The sequence below is a fragment of the Symphodus melops genome (genome assembly GCF_947650265.1).
Source record: "Symphodus melops genome assembly, chromosome: 10".
Classification (NCBI taxonomy): domain Eukaryota; kingdom Metazoa; phylum Chordata; class Actinopteri; order Labriformes; family Labridae; genus Symphodus; species Symphodus melops.
The window spans coordinates 12,079,116-12,101,528 of NC_136700.1; the positions used below are offsets into that span (position 1 = coordinate 12,079,116).

The window sequence follows — 22,413 nt, forward strand, 5'->3', positions numbered from 1 at the left end:
ATATGTGGAGTTCGGACATTTCGAAAATGCTCCAGTCCGGAGCCCTCCGGAGCAGATACACACAGGCCTATTTTTACCGGATACCGGATCACGACCTGAAAGGCGGAGGGCTACAAAAACTCTGAAAATGATTTCGGCTCGTAGGCAGCCACGCGGACATGTGACGCACCCGGAACTCGGTGACGTCGCAGAATAACAAAGATGGCAGGAATAGGAAGCAGCAATTACTGGGAAGGTAAGGGAGCAACATTTGACCCGACAAACAGTCTTCCGTAACATTAGTGAACAATGTCCATGTTTTGACATTTCATTGGGCAGTGCGTCCGTCGTATTCGGCTCATACACCCATGTTTAAAACTCGTTTCTTTCGGGTCTTTACAAGGACTAGCTCCCCACTAGCTTGCTAATATATCGTAATGCAAGTCAACGTTACTCCCTAAGCTTTTAAATCTGTGTCGCACTTTCTGCAACACATGTCCATTTTGCCAGATGTCAAAATCATTAGATGGTCATTAGTTAACACCGTTATAGTTAATACACCACGTTTTCTGTTGAGTAAGTTAGCTCGTCCAGGTTGTCAAGGGTTCATCTGTAGCCATTGCTTCTGCTTTACAAAAAGCTGCAGCTATATATGTCAAGTGTCATGTACAGTAGGTGTGTGTGTGTGTGTGTCACAGATCTGCGAAAGCAGGCCAGACAGTTGGAGAATGAACTGGACTTGAAGTTGGTCTCTTTCAGTAAGCTGTGCACGAGCTACAGCAGCTCGAGGGATGGACGTCGAGGAGACACGTAAGATTGCACTTTCTGTCACGGCTCCACTGTATACAGTCATTCAATGATACTAAGGTTATTGAGAAGTAAGAAAGATAGCCTGACTGGGGAAAAAAGCTGCACAGATACTTCACGATTGGTCATACCACTTGGAACTTCTACTGTACAGGTAACATTATATTTAGACCATAGCACAGATGTTTCATTTAGACCACAGGGGACTGTTTGAAAAGTTGAAAAAGAGACTGTCCTCTTTAATAGTGGCAGAGGCTCATCTATTGTGGTGACACTGTTAATGGAACAGGAACATTACATGTATTAAAACAAAGCCATGACTGAGAGGAGACAATACATTAAAGTTACATCTTAAAAATACAAATGGTGTATAAGAACAGTTTCTGGAGAAAACAATCTGTAGAGTCTTTTTTTCCCTCAGTTTATATGGTTCACTGCTAATACAGACATAAACCCTCTCCTAAAACACAAGGAGGAGAACTTGTTTTTTTATTTTTGGGGGGGCCTTTAAGGTAGAGATGGTACAGTTGGTAACCAGAAATTTGGGAAAGCGTGTGGCGAATAACAATGAGGAAAGGAGCCACAGGTTGGATTCAAACCCGGGGCACTTGCTCTGAGGACGATTGCCTCTTGACATGGGATGTGTGCTTTGACCACTACACTTTTGGTGTTCCAGCACAACAAAGTTTTTTTTACTGCAATGTGAGACCACATGATGTCAAGTTGGAACTGTTGCTGTAATGGTGAAAAATTTTAAAGTTAAAGTCAGCATTTACTAAGGTGAGTGTGTCATATATTAGCCTGCCAACACAACCTCTCAGTGGCTTCAAGTTTAGACTTGGCCACTACAAATATTGTAGCTTCAGTAACTTCTCCTAACATGTTTACCATCCTAACACACACCTGTACACCTCTTACATCTCATCTGCAGAAAACTCGGGTAAATACAGCTGGCAAAGATGACCCTCCTCTCTTATCACATCACCACAATATTAATCTCACAACACCTTATTGAAGGTTGAATTACTTAAATAATAATAGGGAAATAGACAACGCATGGTCAAGTAACTATTACTATGTGGTAACAACTTAGTTTTATTTAAAAACACATGCTGCAATGACGGCAGTGTACATTGTAGCTACACTTTCAAAAAGCAAAACATGAATTTTGTATTTGACACTGGTTCATTTGATTAATTTAAGACTTTAATGGTTAAGTTACATCCTTTAATCAGCAGGGGGTCAAGCCCCTTTTTTGTCTATGTTCCTGGATGGGTACATGTGTGTAAAAGGACTGTGGTCTTAGTGGGATGTGTCGTAACTTAGGTGTGATGGTTGAAGTAGTTATTTTAGAGCTACAGTGATCATGAAACCTTTACAATTTAATCAGACATTGCTTTGACAAGATACCTTTCTGTGTTCTATACGAAAGTAAACAGAACGTCGTTGGACTTTGGATTAATAAATCATATGAAACAAGCAATTTTAAGATGACTCTGCGTTGGGAAACCACCAAGTGGCCTGATTTGTTGTGGCCTGGGAAAGAGGAAACAGGAAAGTGTTACGAACAATGCATTGAAGCTCTACCGGCTACCCAGGTGTTGTTCAACAGCTACAAAATCTAAAGGAGATATTTCCTTCCTTGAAGGAGAACTCACTCTGGAGGTCTTATTCTTTAAAAAAAAAAAAAAAAAAAAAAAAAAAAAAAAAAAAAAAAAAAGTTTTCTTTTGGTAATCACTTCGTGATCTATGTGAACTCTAGGGATATAGCTTTGAGATATAGCACACATTTATTGTAATGGCAACAATGAAAACATTGCAGTAGTAGTAAAGTTGTGCTGGTTTGATGCTCCACGCGGGGAAACTTGTGACATCTTAGTGAATGTACTATATGTTGTAGAGTACATAACACATTTTTTTAAAAAGAAAAGAATTTACAAACAAAATGCTTTGAGTTGGTCATCTTTCTAATTGCTCTTTGTTCCTTATTTTCCTCATGAAGGTCAGACACCACCCCCTTGCTAAACAACTCCACCCAGGACAGGATGTTTGACACCATGTCGGTGGAGATTGAACAGCTTCTGGCCAAAGTGAGTGAATGGTCATGGGCGAGTGGCTCTGGAGAAAGCAGAAAGACTTTAGAAAACTGCAGTGCTGGTTTATTTCAAGATACCAGAGGTGACTGTTTCCACCTGCAGTACAAAGCAAGTTCAACATACCCAGGGTATCTTTTGGTTATCTGGCCTCACTGATGCTTTACAACCATGCACACCCATTAAAAAAACTAATAAGAAAATACAATTCAAAGCAATAAGTACCAAAACAAAGAGCTCCAGGATAAAGACATCCGATTGTTCAGCAGGCTGAGTTTCGTACAGATTGATCTCTCATACTGAACAGAAGCTGCTCCAGAACAGGTTTCGGTGATCAGCATAAGTTACCATGGTGATCTACCCTTGATATGAGGTGAGCCACCTTTGTAGTACTGAAAACTCGGTTTATCCTGAATTTACTTGGATAACCTCAAATCTAGAATGCAATACATACAACACTATAAAATGCACACAATAATAGCGACGCATAAACATTATTATTATTAATTTTTTTCATCACAAAGGGCACAATGCATTCATAACAAAGGTGCGCTGCATTGTAAATCTTGAATTTACTTGAGCACCACGTCCAAGGGATCCGTCCTTTTCTGTCCATCATTCACTCATTGTCCAACTCTCTTCCAGCTGACTGGAGTTAATGACAAGATGGCGGAGTATACCAACGCCCCGGGAACGACTTCTATCAACGCTGCACTTATGCACACGCTCCAGAGACACAGAGACATCCTACAGGTTTGCCTTATTAATCTTATTTAGGTTCTACACTCTTTCATATATATATATATATATATATATATATATATATATATATATTTACAGTTTTTCCTCATGTTCCCCCTTTTTTAATTGTCTTCTCTTCTTTCTTTCTATGCAGGATTACACGCACGAATTCCACAAAACCAAAGGCAACTTCTTGGCCATCCGGGAAAGAGAAGACCTGCTCGGGTCTGTCAGGAAAGACATTGAGTGAGTATAAAGTGGGAACACTTTATGATTGCAGCCAGTGTACCAGCACATGCATTTGCTCCTCGAAATTGGTCTAAATTTTCAATTCTCTTGGACAGAAGTGTCGATAGCTTATTGAATGTATTGACTTGCAAAGGCGCAGTTAATGTGTTGGCAGAATCGGAGAAACTTTTATGAATCCCAGGGGGAAATTCAGTCGAGCCAGCGCACAGTCAGAGTGTGTCATGGGAAAGGTGTACGTGGTGCTGCATACAAAAAACAAACAATATCATTCATGTGATGCATTGCTTGTGCTTAATCTTGGCTGTGACATTAATCACGGTGCTTCCATATCGCAGCCCTTGCTCCTCAGAAGGAGAGTTGAACCTTGACTTCCAGCTGGCACGCTCTTGAAAAATGTTTGCTATTAAACCAGAGATAATTCATTGCCCATTTGGCCTTGCATTGAGAAAGTGTGTCCTCTCCGCAGATTGGCTCAGTCGTGACTGAGTGTATTGAAATGAGATGGAGGCTCCCCCAGACCATGACTCTTGTCTGGGTTTTTTTTTTTTTTGTAATGGCTTATTGATCTGTAAGACGCAGCAGTGAACATACAGTGTGCTCTGCAGGATTCCTATTGATCCCCCTCCATCAAACTAATACACGGATAGTCTGCAGGTGCTTCATGGACGCTCCGTTGGTCTTACAGTCACTTTATATCATAACTTTGTCAACATCAGATGTTAATTTTAAAGCTCCTCTTGGTGCTAACTAGAAAAGCAGTCGAACATCATACAGAAAAGCTAATTCAACTTGTCGTATAGGGAATATGAGTTTTCATTGTTAATAATAACTGATGTTTAGATTGTTTACTTTCGTTCCTAAAAGGAATTCTGTTATACGCAAATTACAAAAACAAAAAAACTTGAGATGGTTTGTTCCTCGAGTGAATTCATTCTAAAACTAGTTCGATCAATGCACCTTTAGGCCATTACAGTCCGAGGCTTATTTGCTATTTAATGCTCCAAACAGGCCATTTTTAATTTGAACAACCTTGTGTGAGGTCGGCGCTACATGCTACAGTTCACTCCATCTTCTCATTAAATCACAGTGCTAAGTAGTGCCACTGACCCCACTAACGGGCGCAGTGCTTGATGAAAGTAATGCATCTAAATGAGCCTAAGTTGTTGACCTGGTGTTCAGCCTAACGATGACTAATGTGCCCAGGGCGTCTAATGAGGGAACCATCTGAGCTAACAGGTAGACAAAGTCACACAAACACTGCCGCTGCTTTCACTTAGACCTGGGGTCACTCTCTACATGAAACTATTTCTTTTGAGCAGTTCACCTCTGACCTTCCTCATTGGTATTTGCCATTGGGGCTTTATAACAAAGGACTTAATGAAATATTGTAAAGCAACTGAAACTGCCTGGAGCCTAGCTACAGCACCTCTTCTTTTTTTTTTTTTTTTTCTTTTTTTTTAAGGCTTTGCTAAATGTAGAGCATTTCATGTTCCTGATTTAGTGATGGGCATTTTTGCAGCATTTAAACCTTTAAACAGTGTTGTCACCTAGAGGGCAGTAGAGATCTTCAGTATGGTGTAATCCTGGGGCTGTTCACTGTATGTTTTCATGTGTATCACTGCTGTTTATCACACACACACACACACACACACACACACACACACACACACACACACACACACACACACACACACACAATCCATACTGATTAAAAGAAATAGTGCACACTGTCTCATTTGTACCAGCATCTAAATTAGGAAAATGACATCCTATCAAACACTGTATCAATATCTTTCACTTGGTCAGCAAAACACACACACACACACACACACACACACACACACACACACACACACACACTGCTGCATTCATAATAATAGTAGAGTAGAGCCCCCCCCCCCCTTCCTGTTTGATTCTAAATGTCAGCAACAAAAATGACAGCCAGCCTGTGATTTACATTGGTGCCCTTTTAAAAAGCCTTGCTGGAGTTATGAAGCTGGCTGTCAGCACAGTCGATTGTTGCCCCACATGTGCATCAGTACTGCTGGTGGTACGTCCCGCATGCTCATGACACTTAGGCGTGTGCACTGAATATAGTATTTCCATTCAGCGACATAGGAAAGAAGCAGGCAGATTTCTTCTTGGACTTGATCCCGGTTAGCCTGGATGGGTTAGATTTTTGTGAGTGTGCATTCTCCTACACCCCCCCCCCCCCTGCTGTTTTTCTTGTTGTCACCCAAACAAAGACTTGGGCTGTGTGAAATGACCAGAATCCCAGGAGAGCACTAGGAGGCAGCTGTTACAGGATGCTAATGGCTGGCGTAGCATCAAGCGAAAGAAAATGGGTGTTATATTTTCACCCTTTAAGCGGTATAACAGCCGACCCATCGTTGTCTTAGACTGCTTTGCTACCAGATTGCTGAGATTGCTTAAAAACATTGGTTGTAGTGTGTGAATGGAAGCAGTGGTCTCTGACATAAATACGGATAAAAGTAGTGTTAGAGTAGCAATTCTATAAACTGTTGTATACTCCAACCCTTGAGAGTAGAGTTGGACCTTTTCCACAGCCCAGTCTGGTGTTTTTTAAGTTGGATCACCAAGCTGGATTACCACCTCTGCTCCTCCTCGCTGTGACCAAAAAATAATGCAACACTATTCTTGTTCCACGTATTTTATTTTAACCAGGTAATTAACTTATTAAGATCCAGATCTTTTTAAAAGGATGACCTGGCCAAGAGGGCAGCATCACACGTCAAAACAAATAGTACATGATTAACAAACAGTTTACAAGCAATCATTTAAGGAAATGGCAATTCCAATGTGCAAACGAGTTTGCAGATAGAGTGCAGAGTCGTGAGCGATGGATTGCAATTCAGGAGCACAGGCTCTGTTTAATTGTCTCACGTTTTGAGTGCTGTCATTTTCAAGTCGTTCCGGAGAAAGTTCCAAGCAAAGGGAGCAGCAAAACTGAACGCTCTTATCGTCCTGCTTTCAACCAATTGATAGGAATCTGTATTTTGATCTTTCCCCACTACCACCATGCTGGTGCATATTTCCTGTGTTAAGTTACTGCTAATGTAAACTGAAGATTTCCTGCTGCTTGCTTCGCATTAGAAGCTTCCCAGTGGTAAACCACAAGATGGCCATTATTCTAAAGCACGTATGGGAGAAGCTTTTGTATTGGCGCCAATGGAAAGTAGATAAAATATGCCTACACTGAATTATTATCACTGCTCTTATCTATGGATCAGATATGAAAGAAATCACATCGAAAAAAAAAGATTGACTGAATGAACTTGTGAGATAACAGGTTATGCAAAGTGTCTGCCATTGGTGTGATTAAGTTAACCATGCCAATAGGTCCCTTGAGTGGGATTTCAAAGAGCTTGCTTAAGCAAAATCCCAACAGGTGAGGAGGGGAAGAGATTGATGGTGCTTCAATGACCATTCCAATATTTCGTCTCTGACCAACCCATCCTCATGTCCTGTGTTCTGAAATGAAGACAGTCATTAGTGATAGACTCTTATAGCCACAGCAAATGTTCATCCTGAAGATTGGTGAACTGTCAGTTTGTTGTGAGCGAATCTATAGACTTGATTTGAAGGGTTTCCTAAGATACAGTTGAAAAGTTTGCACATCTTTATGTTCTGGATGACTGGGTAACTTTATCATTTCCTGAACGCAGAGGTTGTGAAAGTGGATTTTTCATAATACGGTACGTCCCCTTTAAAATAGTGACAAAATGACAGTGTTTTTGATCATTTGGGTAACCTGAGTTTCTATACACCCACAAAATTTGAAATAAATCCATCCAGTCATTTGTTTGTGGTCTGTTTAAGGTTACGACACAGACAATAAGGTTCCATTTCAAATTTTCTCAGTTTGTGACATCACAAGTTGGATTCTGGTATTTCCACCCATGGACTCCACCTCCAGCCTAGACCAAAACTTTTGCTCAGTTATGTCTATTGGGAAACCAGCGGGGCTCATTGTATTTAAAGAGACGCGCACCAAAACGGAGCGTTCTGAGAAAGCTGGTTTCTACAGGGTCACAAACCTCCTCTGCTGCTTGATTCATGTTATATTTGGACCAAAACGCAGCACAGACGTTTCATTTAGAGCACAGAGGACTGTTTGAAAAGGTGGGGAAAAAAAGGTATAATATGTCCTCTTTAAATGTTATGTGGGTTGATCATATTGATAAGATTATTTAATTTGTTTCCCCTTTTCAGGACATACAAGAGTGGCTCCGGGGTCAACAACAGAAGAACAGAGCTGTTTCTAAAGGAACATGACCACCTGAGAAAGTAAGTTCGAGTCACAACTTTGGCACCAAAGATTTGAAGTCTTCAAAGATATTTACTCGAAAGCTTTTGTCTATAAATCCCAGCAGATACTCCGATTACAACATACTTTCCGCACATCATAGCTGGAACAACATAAGGTGTTTTGATGGTGGGTTGGAGGAGCTTACCTTGCTTCCAGATGCTTCTTCTGGCACTAGTTAGCACTTTCTGTCTGTATATATCTTGTTACTCTGTAGTAGCTTCGACATCTGTTTCCATCAGTCAGTCCTGAGTTTGTAGTTGAATTCATGAGAGAGAAAAATGGAGGCCACTTCATAGTGCTTTCTTGGCCAATTCAAGCGAAGGACATCAGACTTGACTGTCTTGCCCCATGATTCCAAATAAGCCAATTCTTTACACAAGTATTCTGCTGAAACACCATCACTTAGTAACTTTGAGCTGTGAAAAGTAAAGCAGACTTTTCATCATGACACAGTAGGTCAAAGCATATTCTGCCAGAAACCTCATTAGTGTCCCACTATCACTTGGCTGACACTCAAACAACACAGCAGGAACCTGTAAAGTTTGTGTGTACCTGACTGTGTGTGTGTGTGTGTGTGTGTGTGTGTGTGTGAGAGATACCCTGTGTGGACGGTAAAATGGATTTCAGCAGGACACATGCTATAAAAAAAACCAAAGGATCCAAATCAAGCTTTTAACACGGCAAACACAGTCGTTCTCTTTTATTTTCCTCTATCAGTTACTCAAAGGAATGATTCCTCAGTTATTCCCTGTGAAAGACCTCTTTATTCATTTTGAACGGGCTATTTTTTCCTCCATCATGGCACGGTGAATGTTTGTCAGTCAACTTCCGAAATGAAAAGACTGACTCGTTTACAGGATGCACAGCACAAATTTCACAAAGCCATAGCAGTTTGTGTTAATTCTGAGATTGTCTTTTTTTTTTTACATGCAGTGTGAGTGCACTTGAAGGGAACATTCATTTACCCAATTTTTATCTTTTTTTTTTTTTTTTTTTTTTTTTTTTTTGGTAGTTTGCATTATTATTCATGTGTGGATACAACCTCATAAGAGTTAATGAAAGTTAAATTTGATTTGTTGTGGCGATTCCTTAATGGGTAGTATCATGCTAATCATCTTTCAAATCTTTTCATTTACTGAAAGTAGAGGAATGTCCTTTAACTCTTAACCGGTCACAAGAAGGTTCTCTGTTAAACTCCTAATGGTTCTTCTTATGTCACTCTGATGAAGCAATCAGTTCTACCTGATTCTTTCTTATTCTGTATTTTGCTCAGTTACAATCATGAACCCAGTTTGGTCCAAGGCCTATTGTAACATTACATGAATACTGATTCAAATGTATTGCAGACATGCTGGTGGATAACACTGTGAGTAACAGAGAACAGGTACAGCGTGGACAGGTTCTCTGAGTGAAGGGTCAGGACTCAGAGGAAAGAGGTTTTCACGGAGAGTGATGGAGGTGCAGAGTGCTAACACGGCTACACCTCTAAAGTCAATGAACTAACGAAGCTGCAGAGAATATTCAGTCATTTAAAGTTGCTTCGTGATGGTCAATGTTACGCTACAAGGAGAAGCTAGCTTAAAGTAGCTAGTAGATTTCTAAAAGCAGAGACCAACATGTGGCCACTTTTATCTGCATTGTGCCTTTTTACAATATCTCGGCATCAACAAGGAACAGTGAAATAGTTTTTTAGAAATCCTACAATAAATTATATTATATTTTATCATTTATAAAAACGGTCCAATCGCGAAACTAATGACAAAAGAATCTAAGAAATGTGAGTTAAGAACAGGATTGGCGCATTATTCAGAGCCTTCTTCGGCTCGCTGCAGCCTCTTGCTTTTCTCAGCACCGAAACTCGATCTCGTGCCAATCAAATTGATCAGCATAATGGAATTATCCAATAAAACCACGACCCATATTAAAGGGCTTTCCTAGGCCATCGACAAAGATGGGAATGGAGGGGAAAGAGGAGATTGGAGATGAGGATCAGGTTGCGGTTGATTGATCCTATTAGAGCCATAAAACAATAAAAGAGCCCGAAGAAGAAAGGGGTTGCAATGTGGGTAAAGCAATCATCTGAGGTTGTACTGAAGGAGGAGCGGGGAAGACTTAATGAAGAGGGAGAGATTTGGGTTAAAATGCTCATCATCTCGTTTTCATTTGTTAATGTGAAATATTGTCATGTTAAAATGCATTTTGGGTGAAGTTCTAGAGAGCTGTTTAACTTTGCAGCTCAGCTTGTGATAAAACCACTTTCCCTTTGGTTAACGTTTTCAGTCTGTTCAGTGTTATGGGGAGATGATTTCATGTGTATTGGTATGAAGTTGTACACTGTCCGTCTTGTCTTGTAAGGCAACATTCATTCTTAACAGAAACACAATGAGAGCAACTGAGAAGGCTTATATTGAAGCTATCATCTTGAGTCTTTGTGTTGTTCCACATCTGTCACACCTGCCCAGTACCTACAGGTTACTTTTGAAAAGCTGTCATTGCACTAGTCCTTGTTCAATGAAAGTAACTCTTAGAGAAGCTTCAGGACACTGATTCATGTTGACAGCAGTGTTGAGAAGGGAGGGCGGCTCCCGCTCTCTGAGACGCACTTCTTTTTTTTTTTTCTTTTTTTTTGTTATGAATTAAGAGTTCATGATAGTTTTCAGCTTGTCACTGCGGCCTGTTCTCGATCTCAACAACCACAGAAAGTACAGTGGGGGAAAAAATGACAAGAGCTGCATTTTATTTTGCAAGCAGTAATGAACAGATCAACAATGAAAAGAAGCTTTGGAGTTGAGTCCAACAGCAAATTCTGAAAATCGAACTAGGGTCACAAATGGGCTTTTCCAATACTATTTAGACACTAAACTGTTACTCCTGCATTTATACTGATCAACGTACGAGGTGGAAAGCAGCAGCTAATCACATCTGGCAGAATAGATGTTATTTTGATAGTAAGCAGTATTTAACTGTAACTTGATGCTGTTAAACGATAAGAGCAAAGAGTTGAACTTATCTCGTGTGCCTTCCTCCATGCATCCTCCTTTATTTTTACATGAGATTTTCCATCTCTCTCTCTCTCTCTCTCTGTGCAACAAAGGCGTGTTCATGAATAAACCAGAGGGGAGGGAGGGGAAAGGTCCATTAAGGGTTCATGTTGGAAAAGCTCTAATGGGAGTGGTCACTCCAAGAAAGACTTCCTGTCCAACAGATATGTTCTTTCTCCCACACAGCCATGGTGTCCGTTCAAGGCAAGGCCATTTTAAAGCTCCCATTGACACTTGTATTGCCTGATGATAACGCATAGTTTAAAAAACCATCCAGATACTGTCGTGGCCATTTTTGACGTTTCTCTTTCGAGTTGGGCACTTTTCTGGGTTACATTCAATAAGGGAGGGTTAACAACTGAAAGGAAGGAGAAGATGGGTTTTGAAAGTTCTAGTTCAGTTTTCTTGGGATTGACTGCATTCATACACAACTTTCTCCCAGTTGGGAGAGTCATCACCTGTTTTCAGGAAAGTTGAGGGTTCGATTCCCAGCTCCTGAAGCGAGGTGTCCTTTTTTCTTTAAGAAGCTTATATTAAGCAGAAAAGTTCCCATCAGAACAGACGGTCACCAGATAGTTATGGGGAATATAATTATGACCTTTATTTCCAACTGTGAGGGCATATGGAAATCTTTCGCCTTCTTCTTGACTTTCCATCACTGTCTACAAAGGATTATTTATAACAAAAAAACAAAAAAAATCATATATAGTAATAAAAAGGTAATTTGAGACTGGATTTCCAACTGTTCAGCAAGGTAACGCTTTTTAACACCATAGTGTTTTTTTTGGTTCATGCGTTGATCTTTAACTCTCCTCAGCCCTGGTTGGAGGCTCCTGCTTTGAGCCTGCCTTTTATCCTCCCTTAAGATTTTTCTATCTGAGACTCCGGTTTCCTGCGCCGCTAATGTAATCAGGCGGAGGGTTCTGAGCGAAGTGCTTGTGCTCTCTCTTTCTCTCACCGGATGTTTCCAGTTAAGTTCCGCAATTCAGTTTTGACCGTTGAGTTGTTCTGTTACAGGCTATAGTCCAATCAGCTACACGACACAACTTAAGTTGTTTTTGTCAACAATCTTTATTAGATAATTCAAGATCCCTGGTTTGTTCATTTTATCATCCCTTAGAGCCTTTTATATTTGACTAGGTTTTATTTAAATCGCTCATGGAGGTCGATGTAACAAATATCATCTCATTGATTTTTGCATTGTATGAGGTGTGTTGGGTATGTAGCGTTCTGAATCAGCGCTGTAGCTTTGATTTGTGACCACTGTTCCGCTTTTGCTGCTGCAGTTCTGTAAGCGCTGCCAAGATTACCAAGACTGTTTCCTCAGCAAAGTAATTAACGTATCAGTTCACCTGGCTGATTCTGTTTCCTCATCTTGATCTGAAGCCAACCTGGCAGAGCACTGCTCTCGAAAGGATGCTTTCTTTCAGAATTCCACTTAAACGGGTCCAAAGTTGATGAATCTTCAAGCAAGAAATGCGTCTTTGTTGTGCTTTAAGCTAAGGTGCTGTGTGCTCAGCTCTGCTTATGCAGGGATCGTTTTGACCTTCTTAGTTAGTTTTAAACACAGATGTTTCTGTGTTTACGCCCGTGAATCAAGAGAGAGCGAGAGAGCATGCGGGCAGGGCTGGTTGATTCATCACACCGGGGAAGGCAATTAGCTTTAAGCTAACGAGCGATTTAATGACTGCAGCAAAACACCAGTGAGCTGGGAAAATGGAAGGCAGGCACTCAAGATCTGAAACCACAGAAGGCCATATATATCTATATCTATATCTATATCTATATCTATATATATATATATATACACACACACACACACACACACACACACATGCATGTGATGGCACACTCAACCTCACCACTACCGCTGTGTTTTGATGACGGATGGTGCAAAGCATAAATCTTTTTTGCTCATCGCATAGCATGCATATAGAAATCCCAGGAATCAAGGCTCACTTCAGAACACCGCCGCTCTCCCTTTTTTTACTCTTCAGCTCATGATTTAGAGGAGTGCAGGCCATCGGCGACAGGCAGTAAGGTTAATTTTTTTTCTGTCAGTCATTTATCCGCCGTGTTGGTTTAGATCATTTTAAGGTCGGTGTCATTTAGCTGTCAGGTTTCAGTACCACCACCTCCTACCTTAATTTTCCTTTCCTACATGTACGGCATCTGTGTGATGTAAAAGTCAAACAAGAAACATTACAGCTCCTGGGATTTTCAGAATGACTCAATAAGGAAAGAGTCTGCAGCATTTTTTCCAATAAACTGCACGATCCACTGCGCTTTGCATCACGACAACCCATTCCTCTCTGTCTCTGCTGCACCCTCCAGCTTCAAAAATCAATTTGTGCCAAACTCGCCTGCCAGACCCCAAAGGGGAATTTTGTGCTACTTGAAATACCATTTCATAAACCCAGGTTTAAATCATGTAAATCATTTTGTGTGAGCATGAGGAAGACAAATACATCATCACAGAGCACTGCCCGATAACTGACTGCTGCTCGTTTGCTGAGCTATGGTCCAAGAAGTCTGGTCCACACGGTGACTGTGTAAATGTCCACCAAGTGTCTGCTCTCATTATTCGCAACACATTAGCGATGGTTTAAGATTCCAATGACGTGTTATGTAGTTTTAAAAAGTGGGATGATTATGAGTATTTATCAGGAGGAAAGTTCCTCTGACAAATCAGGTTGAGATCCAGGAATGATTAAGTTATTTAACAATAACAGCCTTCCATTCTATTGGCTATATTCATGTCTTTTTGGTCCACCAGCAGAGTGAAGTACCCTCAGATTACAGGTCATTGGCAGGACCAGTGTGAGCGTAATTAGTTCAATATTAGTTCATAACCCAGAAAAGGGTCGATCACTTGGTCCATAATGCTTCGTTCTTTGTGTCCCAGAATCAAATCACGTAGAACCTATAGATCACGTATAGATCATCTTGTCGATGTAAGAATAATATAATGTTCTGTTTGTTGGACACTTAGCTGCTCCGCCTCAGTATCAAACAAATGTGCTTTCTTTTGTGATTAGAAGTTATTCCTTTTGATTTATCACTTTATCAACTGCACATTTGAAACTCCTTCGAGGGTGGCCGAGCATCTGTTTCGTGGAAAGCAAACTGTTGACTCGGCACACATTGCCAACATGCACATGCAGAGTCTTGTGGTTGGTTTTACCCCTCCATGAAACTAAAACTAAATATGGCTCCAATGATTCTGAGGAGTCCTACAAACACTTGTTTGTACATGTGAATATTTATATTACAATAAAAAAAGCATCATGATACCCAAGGTTAAGCCAACTCTGACAGAGTATCTGGAAATGATCTGTTATTACAAATCCAAATGTCAGCAGGGATAAAGGTCTGTTTTTTTTTTCTTCTTGGATATTGTTCACCTGCACTGCTTTACCATATATTTCAAATATGTGGTTTTATTTCTGTTCTATCAATCAATCAATCTTTATTTATATAGCGTCAATTCATAACAGTAGTCGGTTCTGGCTTTAGTTTGAACATTTTAGTCTCAACTGAAAAGTATTCATCATATAAGGTGGCACATTTAGACTGAAGCTGTTATAGTTGACTCCTTTGTGGATTGTAGTAAAGTTCTGCCATGGAGTTAGAAAACTGACTTGCTAATTAGAAGCTGTCATCACAGTAAAAAACAAAACAAAAACAAAAACAGGCATATAAGAATTACACTGTTATTCAGCTCCAAGCCTGAACGTTAGGTCTAAATTGAGATGTTTAAAAAGGGGTAAAGGCTGGAAATGAGGCTGATCAAATTCAAGAAGGAAGCTATAAAGGATCTTTCCTCTCCTGTTACTTTGGATAGACTCTTTAGATTGGGAAAGAGCTTCAAAGACACCACATACTGAGCCCAACAAGGAGGAGGCTGTCGAACTGAATGTTGAGCTCTGAAACACAATCCCCTGTTGATTCGTTTGCTTGGTATCCTTTAATTCTCTGGACCATTATCCAAATTGATTCCAATTATGAAATAAACATCTGACAGCATTGTTGTTAATGAGCAACCAGAGACTGACAGCGAAAGCACCCGAGGTTTGTGTGATTGTTTGTACGCACCTTCTCATCGTCTCTGCAGAGCAAAAAGGAGCATTTGACACTGAGCGAAGCTCTTTAGAGAATGAAGCGAGGAGATCTCTTCTGTAGAATCCTTCCTTGGTTACAAAGTCTGGACGTCCTGTTCTGTGCGAATCATCCCAGAGAACACGTGGAACTGATCAAATGACCTAACTGTAGCCATTAGATCCCAGCATGTTGTGTTTGAATATTTAAATGACACAAAGCTGTGTTTTGTCAGGCTGGTTACTGTATGAATGTTTTTGTGTTGGCACCCCTCGGTCGTGTTTTCGAACCACTGCAGCGCATCATGTCGATAACTAACCTCTTGTTTCTCCCCCTTCTCCTTGTCTATAGTTCGGACAGACTGATGGATGACACAATAAGGTGAGATTATATAGATCCACATATACATACGCTATGTGATAGCCCCCTCCCCCCTTTTCTTTTGTGTTATCTATCGCTGCTCTCCTGACTCAACACCATCAATATGAGTGCAGGAATGAACACTGACCATGTAAGGACATCACACCTTTTTCTTTTTTTCTTTTTTTTTTTCCTTCTTTTAACTAATGAACTTGTCAATTATTTGGCTCCTTGTGTATTCACTGACTGGGCGACTTTGATGCTCATCAGAGCCTCAGAAGGGAGAGTTCTGCAGCTCATACAGTATCTTACATACTTAAATTAATGACTCTGTCACTTTGGTAACTCTCGTTCTCAGAGATCCGCCTCCCTCTGCACTGATTTACTGGTTTCATCTATTTCTCACCACTCCTTTCTTACATTCAGGTATAAACGACGGATAAATATATATATATATATATATATATATATATATATATATATATATATATATATATACACACACAGTGGGTACTGAAGGATAAGGATATGGATAAACTTTATTGATCCCCTAATGGGGGAAATTTGGTTTTTACAATCGTTCCAAAAAACAGTAAAACGGGATATAAACGGCATCAAATAGCAAAAAGAAAAAAAGAACAGCTATGAGCCAGTTTACATTAATTAAATAAAGGGGTTAAAGAAAGTATTTCAGGAAAGTATTTAGACCCCTTTTAAATGTTTCACTCTTTGCTTCATTGCAGCCATTTGTTAAATTAAAAAACAGTCATTGATGTACACTCAGTGCCCCATTTTGACAGAAAAATAAAAAAATGTAGACATTTTTGCAAATTTATTAAAAAAGAAAAACTGAACTGTCACATGGTCATAAGTATTCGGACCCTTTGCCCAGTATTGAGTATTCAGCACCCTTTTGAGCCAGTACAGCCATGAGTCTTCTTGGGAATGATGCGTCACGTTCACACCTGGATTCTTCCTCGCAGATCCTCTCCAGTTCCAGTCAGGTTGGAAATAAAATCAACTTTTTGGATTTTATCGAATAAAACAAGAGTGAAAAATTTGAAGGGGTCTGAAAACTTTCTGTACCCACTGTATTTTTTAATGCAGTAATGTTTTTTTTTTTTTTTTGTTTTTTTTTTAATATTTTGTATTTTTTACCCACCGTCCTCTGCGCTCATCTTCTTTCTTTTCCTTTTTTTTTTGTCTCTGCATCTTGTAACCTCCATTTACAGGAGTTTGGCTTGAAAATGATCTGGCTTTTTTTTTTTTTCTTCTTTAACTGGATTTGTTTGAGCATCTGTTCAGTTAAAATATTTTTTTTTACACACTTTTTATTGTACACTGCTGTGTTCATGTAACAAGATATTTTCCAAATTGTCGATATAGATTTTGTAGATTAGGAATTGAAGTCACTTGAAAGGCGTCATGATTTGAGACGTCCCTCAGGTTATATTTGGTAACTGTGATCACAGTGTTCAGAGAATCTCTGTCCCTTTGTTCTCATGAGCTGGTTAACATTGAGATGAAAGTTTACAAACAGCTGGAGTCAGCAGTCACTTTCTTCCTGACTGAGGAGAACATGAACCTGAAAACACTTCTCCAAGCCAAGACTGCAGACTTTCAGGTCGCACACACACACACGCACGCACACACACACACACACACATGAACGCACACACACACACACACAGTGAAAGGGATCCCTAGCTGTTGCTTATTATTGTGTGTGAAAGATTCAACCCGAAATCCAACGCAGATCCTGAAACCTTTGCGATCGTCACAGCGATGCTCCCCTTCTTTAAGTTTTAGTCGACTCTCACACATGCCGCAGGAGAACTGCATGGGATGACGTCTGTGTCAAACCAGCGTCATGTCATTCTGTGCTGCGTACAGGTGCTCTCACAACCTCTCAATACTCGTTTATGATCATTTCACATGAGTTTGTTCATCTTTAGGACATCATGTGTCACAGACAACCTATAGTTTCCTTCTGTGTAAAACGTCAACCTTTGAATGGAAGATTGAAGAGTATATGTGTGTGTATATATATATATATATATATATATATAATATATATATATATATGATCGGTTGTCCTTTTTTTTAAGTTTTGACACTTGCAGTACTGCTTCCTCTCAAACACACCTCTGATCTGGAAATGAATATCTGATTCATGGTGGACTGACGCTGACTGACTTCAACAGTGAGTCTTCACTTCTGAACTCATTTCGTTCTTTCTTTCTCTTCAGTATTGCAATGGCGACCAAGGAGAACATGACGTCCCAGAGGGGCTATCTGAAGTCCATACAGAGCAGGGTCAACACGCTGGCCAGTATCCTTTATACCACAAATGTTCATGATGCAGAAACAGAAGGGCACCTGCTGTCAAAACACTAAGAGACATCATGGGACAGATTTTCACTTCAATGGAGATGTTTTTTTTTTTATTATTATTAACTGAATCATATTCTTCTTTATACACTTGCCACTATGAAAAATGTGCAATACATTGCTAATAGGCAAACATCCCCTTTACTATTGGGTCAAGAATGTTCTTTCTAAAACATTTTGGAATCTTCCTTAACCTTACTTTCCCAGACCGTTTCCCGACCATCAACAATCTCATCCAGCGAATCAACCTGCGGAAGAGACGAGACTCCCTCATCCTCGGAGCAGTGATCGGCGTCTGCACCATCCTCCTTCTGCTTTACGCTTTTCACTGAAGGATCGGACCTCTTGGAATCTCTCATTGAGAAAAAAAAAAAATAATAATAATAAAGGAGCAGGATGGATGTACTCTTTTTGTAGCGTGGTGCCCTCTGGAGACTGGGCTCAGAGGTTGGAGGATCCCGGAGACCTCCCTGAGCAGAAGGACTTCTGTCGGTCCAGTTCATAGACGAGAACCAATATCACCAACATGAACTACTGAAGGTGTATTTAGAGGAGGGGACTATAAGGAAAAGCTGATGGTTGGGTGCTCTTCAGCCAAACGTGGGAGTGAAGATGAAGTACAAATAAGACATGATTTTAAACAAATTCTGCGATTTAACTCACTTGAAGCTGATGGAAGTTTTGACCAGACTGTGAGAATGTGTGATGCATTTTGTTTTTCACAGGTGGAAGGATTTGTAGTTGAGTGGGCCTATTTTAAATGGAGTGGGATGGATAGTACATTCTGTAAAATGTGAAATAATAAATTATTCATATCAGTATGTGCAGCAGAGTGTGTGACACGACTAGAAACGGATCCTTTAAACGTGTTTTTTTTTTTTTTAGTCACAAAACATACGCGAGAAGTGCATGTCTGACAACGCCTCGTCAAAAGAACTATAATCTTTACAACGTAACTTAAAAAAACGCTGTTTGTAGTTTTAATACAAAGAAACACATGAGGTCTTTCTCTGAGTTCAAACTACGGACAATTTAAATGAATGATAATGCATTCAACTTTGACGGAATTGACACACAAAATGAAACTAAAGCCTCTTTCATTATTGGTTATTTTGTTACACTGAACTTACCAGCAGGCCCTTAATGGTGGAAATTGATTGTTTTTCCTGTTGTAATGTCCAGTAAGCTTCATGTGTCTTTAGGTTGTGGACTTCTGCTCAGAGGGGAAAAAAACAAAACAAGCAGGTACGGCCCTTTGAAACGATGAGAAACATTTTGAGACGAAGACAAACTGTGAAAGGCTTTTAATTCTGCAAAGAATTCATCAATTAAATTAAGGATTCTTTCACGTTTACAATCATATCTGCTGTTCTGATAATTGTCAGACGAAAAAAATAAGTGTAGAACAGAAAACGGCTAACGACGGGGTTTGAGTTTTGCACTTAAGGGACCGAGTACATCCATGTTGATGGTTATTTGCTGACTGACAAATGATTAGTTAAAGGCTAGCTGAACTTTCTGGTTTTTTTTTTTTTTTGCTTGGGATTGACGTCCATCCCTTTCAGACTGTAGAGAGTTGTGCATTATAACCGTCAAAGCAGAGTTCTGTGGTTCATGTTAAAGATGCTTATTGGATGAAAAAAACAGGCATTCTAGGTTTTTATTGAAGACAAATAAAAACGCTGCTTTGATGATTTGTTTGCGAACATGCTGAATTTTCCAAGCCGGGTGTACCTGGCAGAGCCTACGCAGCTCTTCTTGATTGAGATCTTCCTGGAACACAAAGTGACGGGTGATACTGAAGACTGGAGCTGAATCGCTCATGTGAGATGGGAAGGATTGCTGCCTGGGTTTGCATCGTTAAACGTAAATTGTAGGTTGTTGTCGGCGGTGCAGGAATCTGAGAAACAATGTGTTTGTGTCTCAGAGCCTCAGACTGATACTGGACTTGAATACAAATCAAAGCGTCTCACTGAAATGGACTGAGGGGGATATATTTAGATTGCTGTCCTTGTTCCCTCTGTTTGATGCCTGTCTCGCAAAGGACACTAAAAGCAAACAAAAACTGGCTAGACTGCAGCTTTTAAAAGTCCTTTTTCTTGTGTCGAAATTACACAAGCATGTCCATCCTTCCCTGAATATCTCACTGCCTTTTGAAGGGAAATCCTGTGCTGGAGTCTAAATTTGGAGCAGACGTGTACCCGTAGACAGCATAGGTGCTGAATGTGTTGGACTCTTGAATATTTCAGCCACTCAAACTGAACGCCACCCAAGCAGAAGTAAGTTCCAGAGACGCTCACTTAGAAAGTTCAGACTACTAACTTCTGACAAACTTTGGTGTGTGTCGGTTCACAGCAGGCGAAATGTTTGAGACGAATCTTGTTTTAGAATCAGATGGATATTTTAATAATGTTATACATGTACATGTATATTTAAAACGCAAGTGCACGGAGGCTGTACTTGTCTGGTGACATAACAGCCTCTTGCTTTCCTCAAAAGATGTTCAGTGATTTTCTTGGAAAATAACAGAACCCAGAAAAAGGCCCCGCCCTTCACTGGTGGAAGAAGGATTTGAATCTTTTAGTGGTGCAGTTTTGTAAGAAATGCATCAGGCCATTAGTCTGCAGTTTGTGTAGGTGTGGGAGGCAACATTTATCAAAATTCCTGCTTTTGTCCAGGCCCATTCATAACCTGCAGTCATGGGCGCCATGATAAATTGTGTTTATGTCCTCTGAGATGCAGTTGTGGATCAGGAGCTGCTGAATGTTGAGGATTCAGATATGTTCAAAACGACCGCTTTAAAATGTAGCGCAGTACAATACGACACTGCAGCGAGAACTGTGCAGTAACTTTGTTCTGGAAGAACTGTAATAACCTTTGAGCACTTCTAGCTTCTCATTTCGCCCCATCACAGTAAACGGTTGTCTTCTTGGTACATCTTCTAAAATCATTTCTGCCTGTCAGTATACAAAGAGTTAATCATCCGAAGGCCAAACTTGGACCATGCACGGTAACATTTATTTCAAGACATGCAAAATGTACACCACAGAGATGAAAACTGGCACATACAGTACAGTGGAAAATAAACGCGCCAATATTTAGGGATGAAAAGATAGACAGCAGAGTTTACAGGTTCCACATCTGGCTCCCTGACAACAGTGCCACAGATAAAAACAATGTGTTTTAGACATATGTTAGAGCAGCAGCATCCACTGTAATCGACAGAAAGGATGAACCATTTATGTTTTATGTTCCCATTACACTTTTGTAGTAAACACTGGTATCTTTGGACTGTTGCTGTTTTCTGATGTTTGGATTTAGATTGACTAAAAACTGTAATGCATTTGATAAACTCTACAGCAGAAATCATTGAGCTTATAGAGCTGACGCTAAACGTGACTGAAGATGATGATTTAGTCTTACTTACTGATTATGTTCAGTTTACCGCTGAGTGATATCACTTTTGGTGCATACACATTTCTTTTCACTTTTATGAGCCCTTATACAAAAAAGAATTGCGTCACCTATTTATGACTTGCACGAGACGTTGCTCGAGTTATTCTTGATTCAAGTAAACAAAAGCAATAATGCCCCCCCCCCCCAAAAAAGCCACGAGATCGAGCAGTGATGTAACCTGTGGTTGCAGCATTAGCCTGCAAGGTGTCAATATAACAGTCCTGCTTAGTGACAGTCAACGTAATACTTAGAAGTCTCCCTCGATAAAGTGACAAATACAATCTGACGTGCTGTGATTTAAAAAAAATATTTAAATGCTTTTGTTAGTTCTCACTCAAATATATTCCAATATAAATACGTTTTATACCATTAAGAGGGGGGAACAGTAAAACAATGGCATGAAACAGTCACTGTATAACAAAGAAAACATGGTAAATGGAGGGATATTTGTTTTGTTTAACAGTACGGGTAAAAAGAAACGAAAAGACAGCAGACATTATGGTTAATAAAAAAATGAATAATGATAAGGAAGTGAGGAGTTTTAAGATTTTGAGATGTTTGGCATGCGTTTCTCTGCCAGAGCAAAGCGTGGTTAAAGAGACTTGAGGAGTAAAAAAAGGGAGCTGGGGTTAGACAAGAATTCTCACATTTAACAGTGGCTGAACTCACATAATGTACACAAATCACTTGTCCATGTGCAAACAGCTTCTCAAGACAAGTAATAACAGTCGGAACAAAGGAAGGCAGGATTTTGGTTATCTTCATTCAGGCATGCAGATTTCAGAATCAAAAATGTGTCCCCCGTCCTTTTTCACAAACCTTGACATTTCCTTCGATGCTGACAGAGCAGCTATTAGTTTCAACAAAG

The 22,413-nt window shown here is 40.0% G+C and overlaps 1 protein-coding gene across 1 annotated transcript; it reads left to right on the forward strand.

The window, feature by feature from the left end:
- The first annotated feature begins 124 nt into the window (after positions 1 to 124).
- Positions 125 to 18,910, forward strand: gosr1 (golgi SNAP receptor complex member 1). Its single transcript, XM_079354192.1, has 9 exons — positions 125 to 235; positions 678 to 789; positions 2,789 to 2,876; positions 3,525 to 3,632; positions 3,775 to 3,866; positions 8,103 to 8,177; positions 15,690 to 15,719; positions 17,948 to 18,030; positions 18,297 to 18,910. Exons 1-9 carry the CDS (start codon positions 202 to 204, stop codon positions 18,419 to 18,421), a joined length of 747 nt encoding a protein of 248 aa, XP_079210318.1. The 5' UTR covers positions 125 to 201; the 3' UTR covers positions 18,422 to 18,910.
- The last annotated feature ends 3,503 nt before the right edge of the window (positions 18,911 to 22,413 follow it).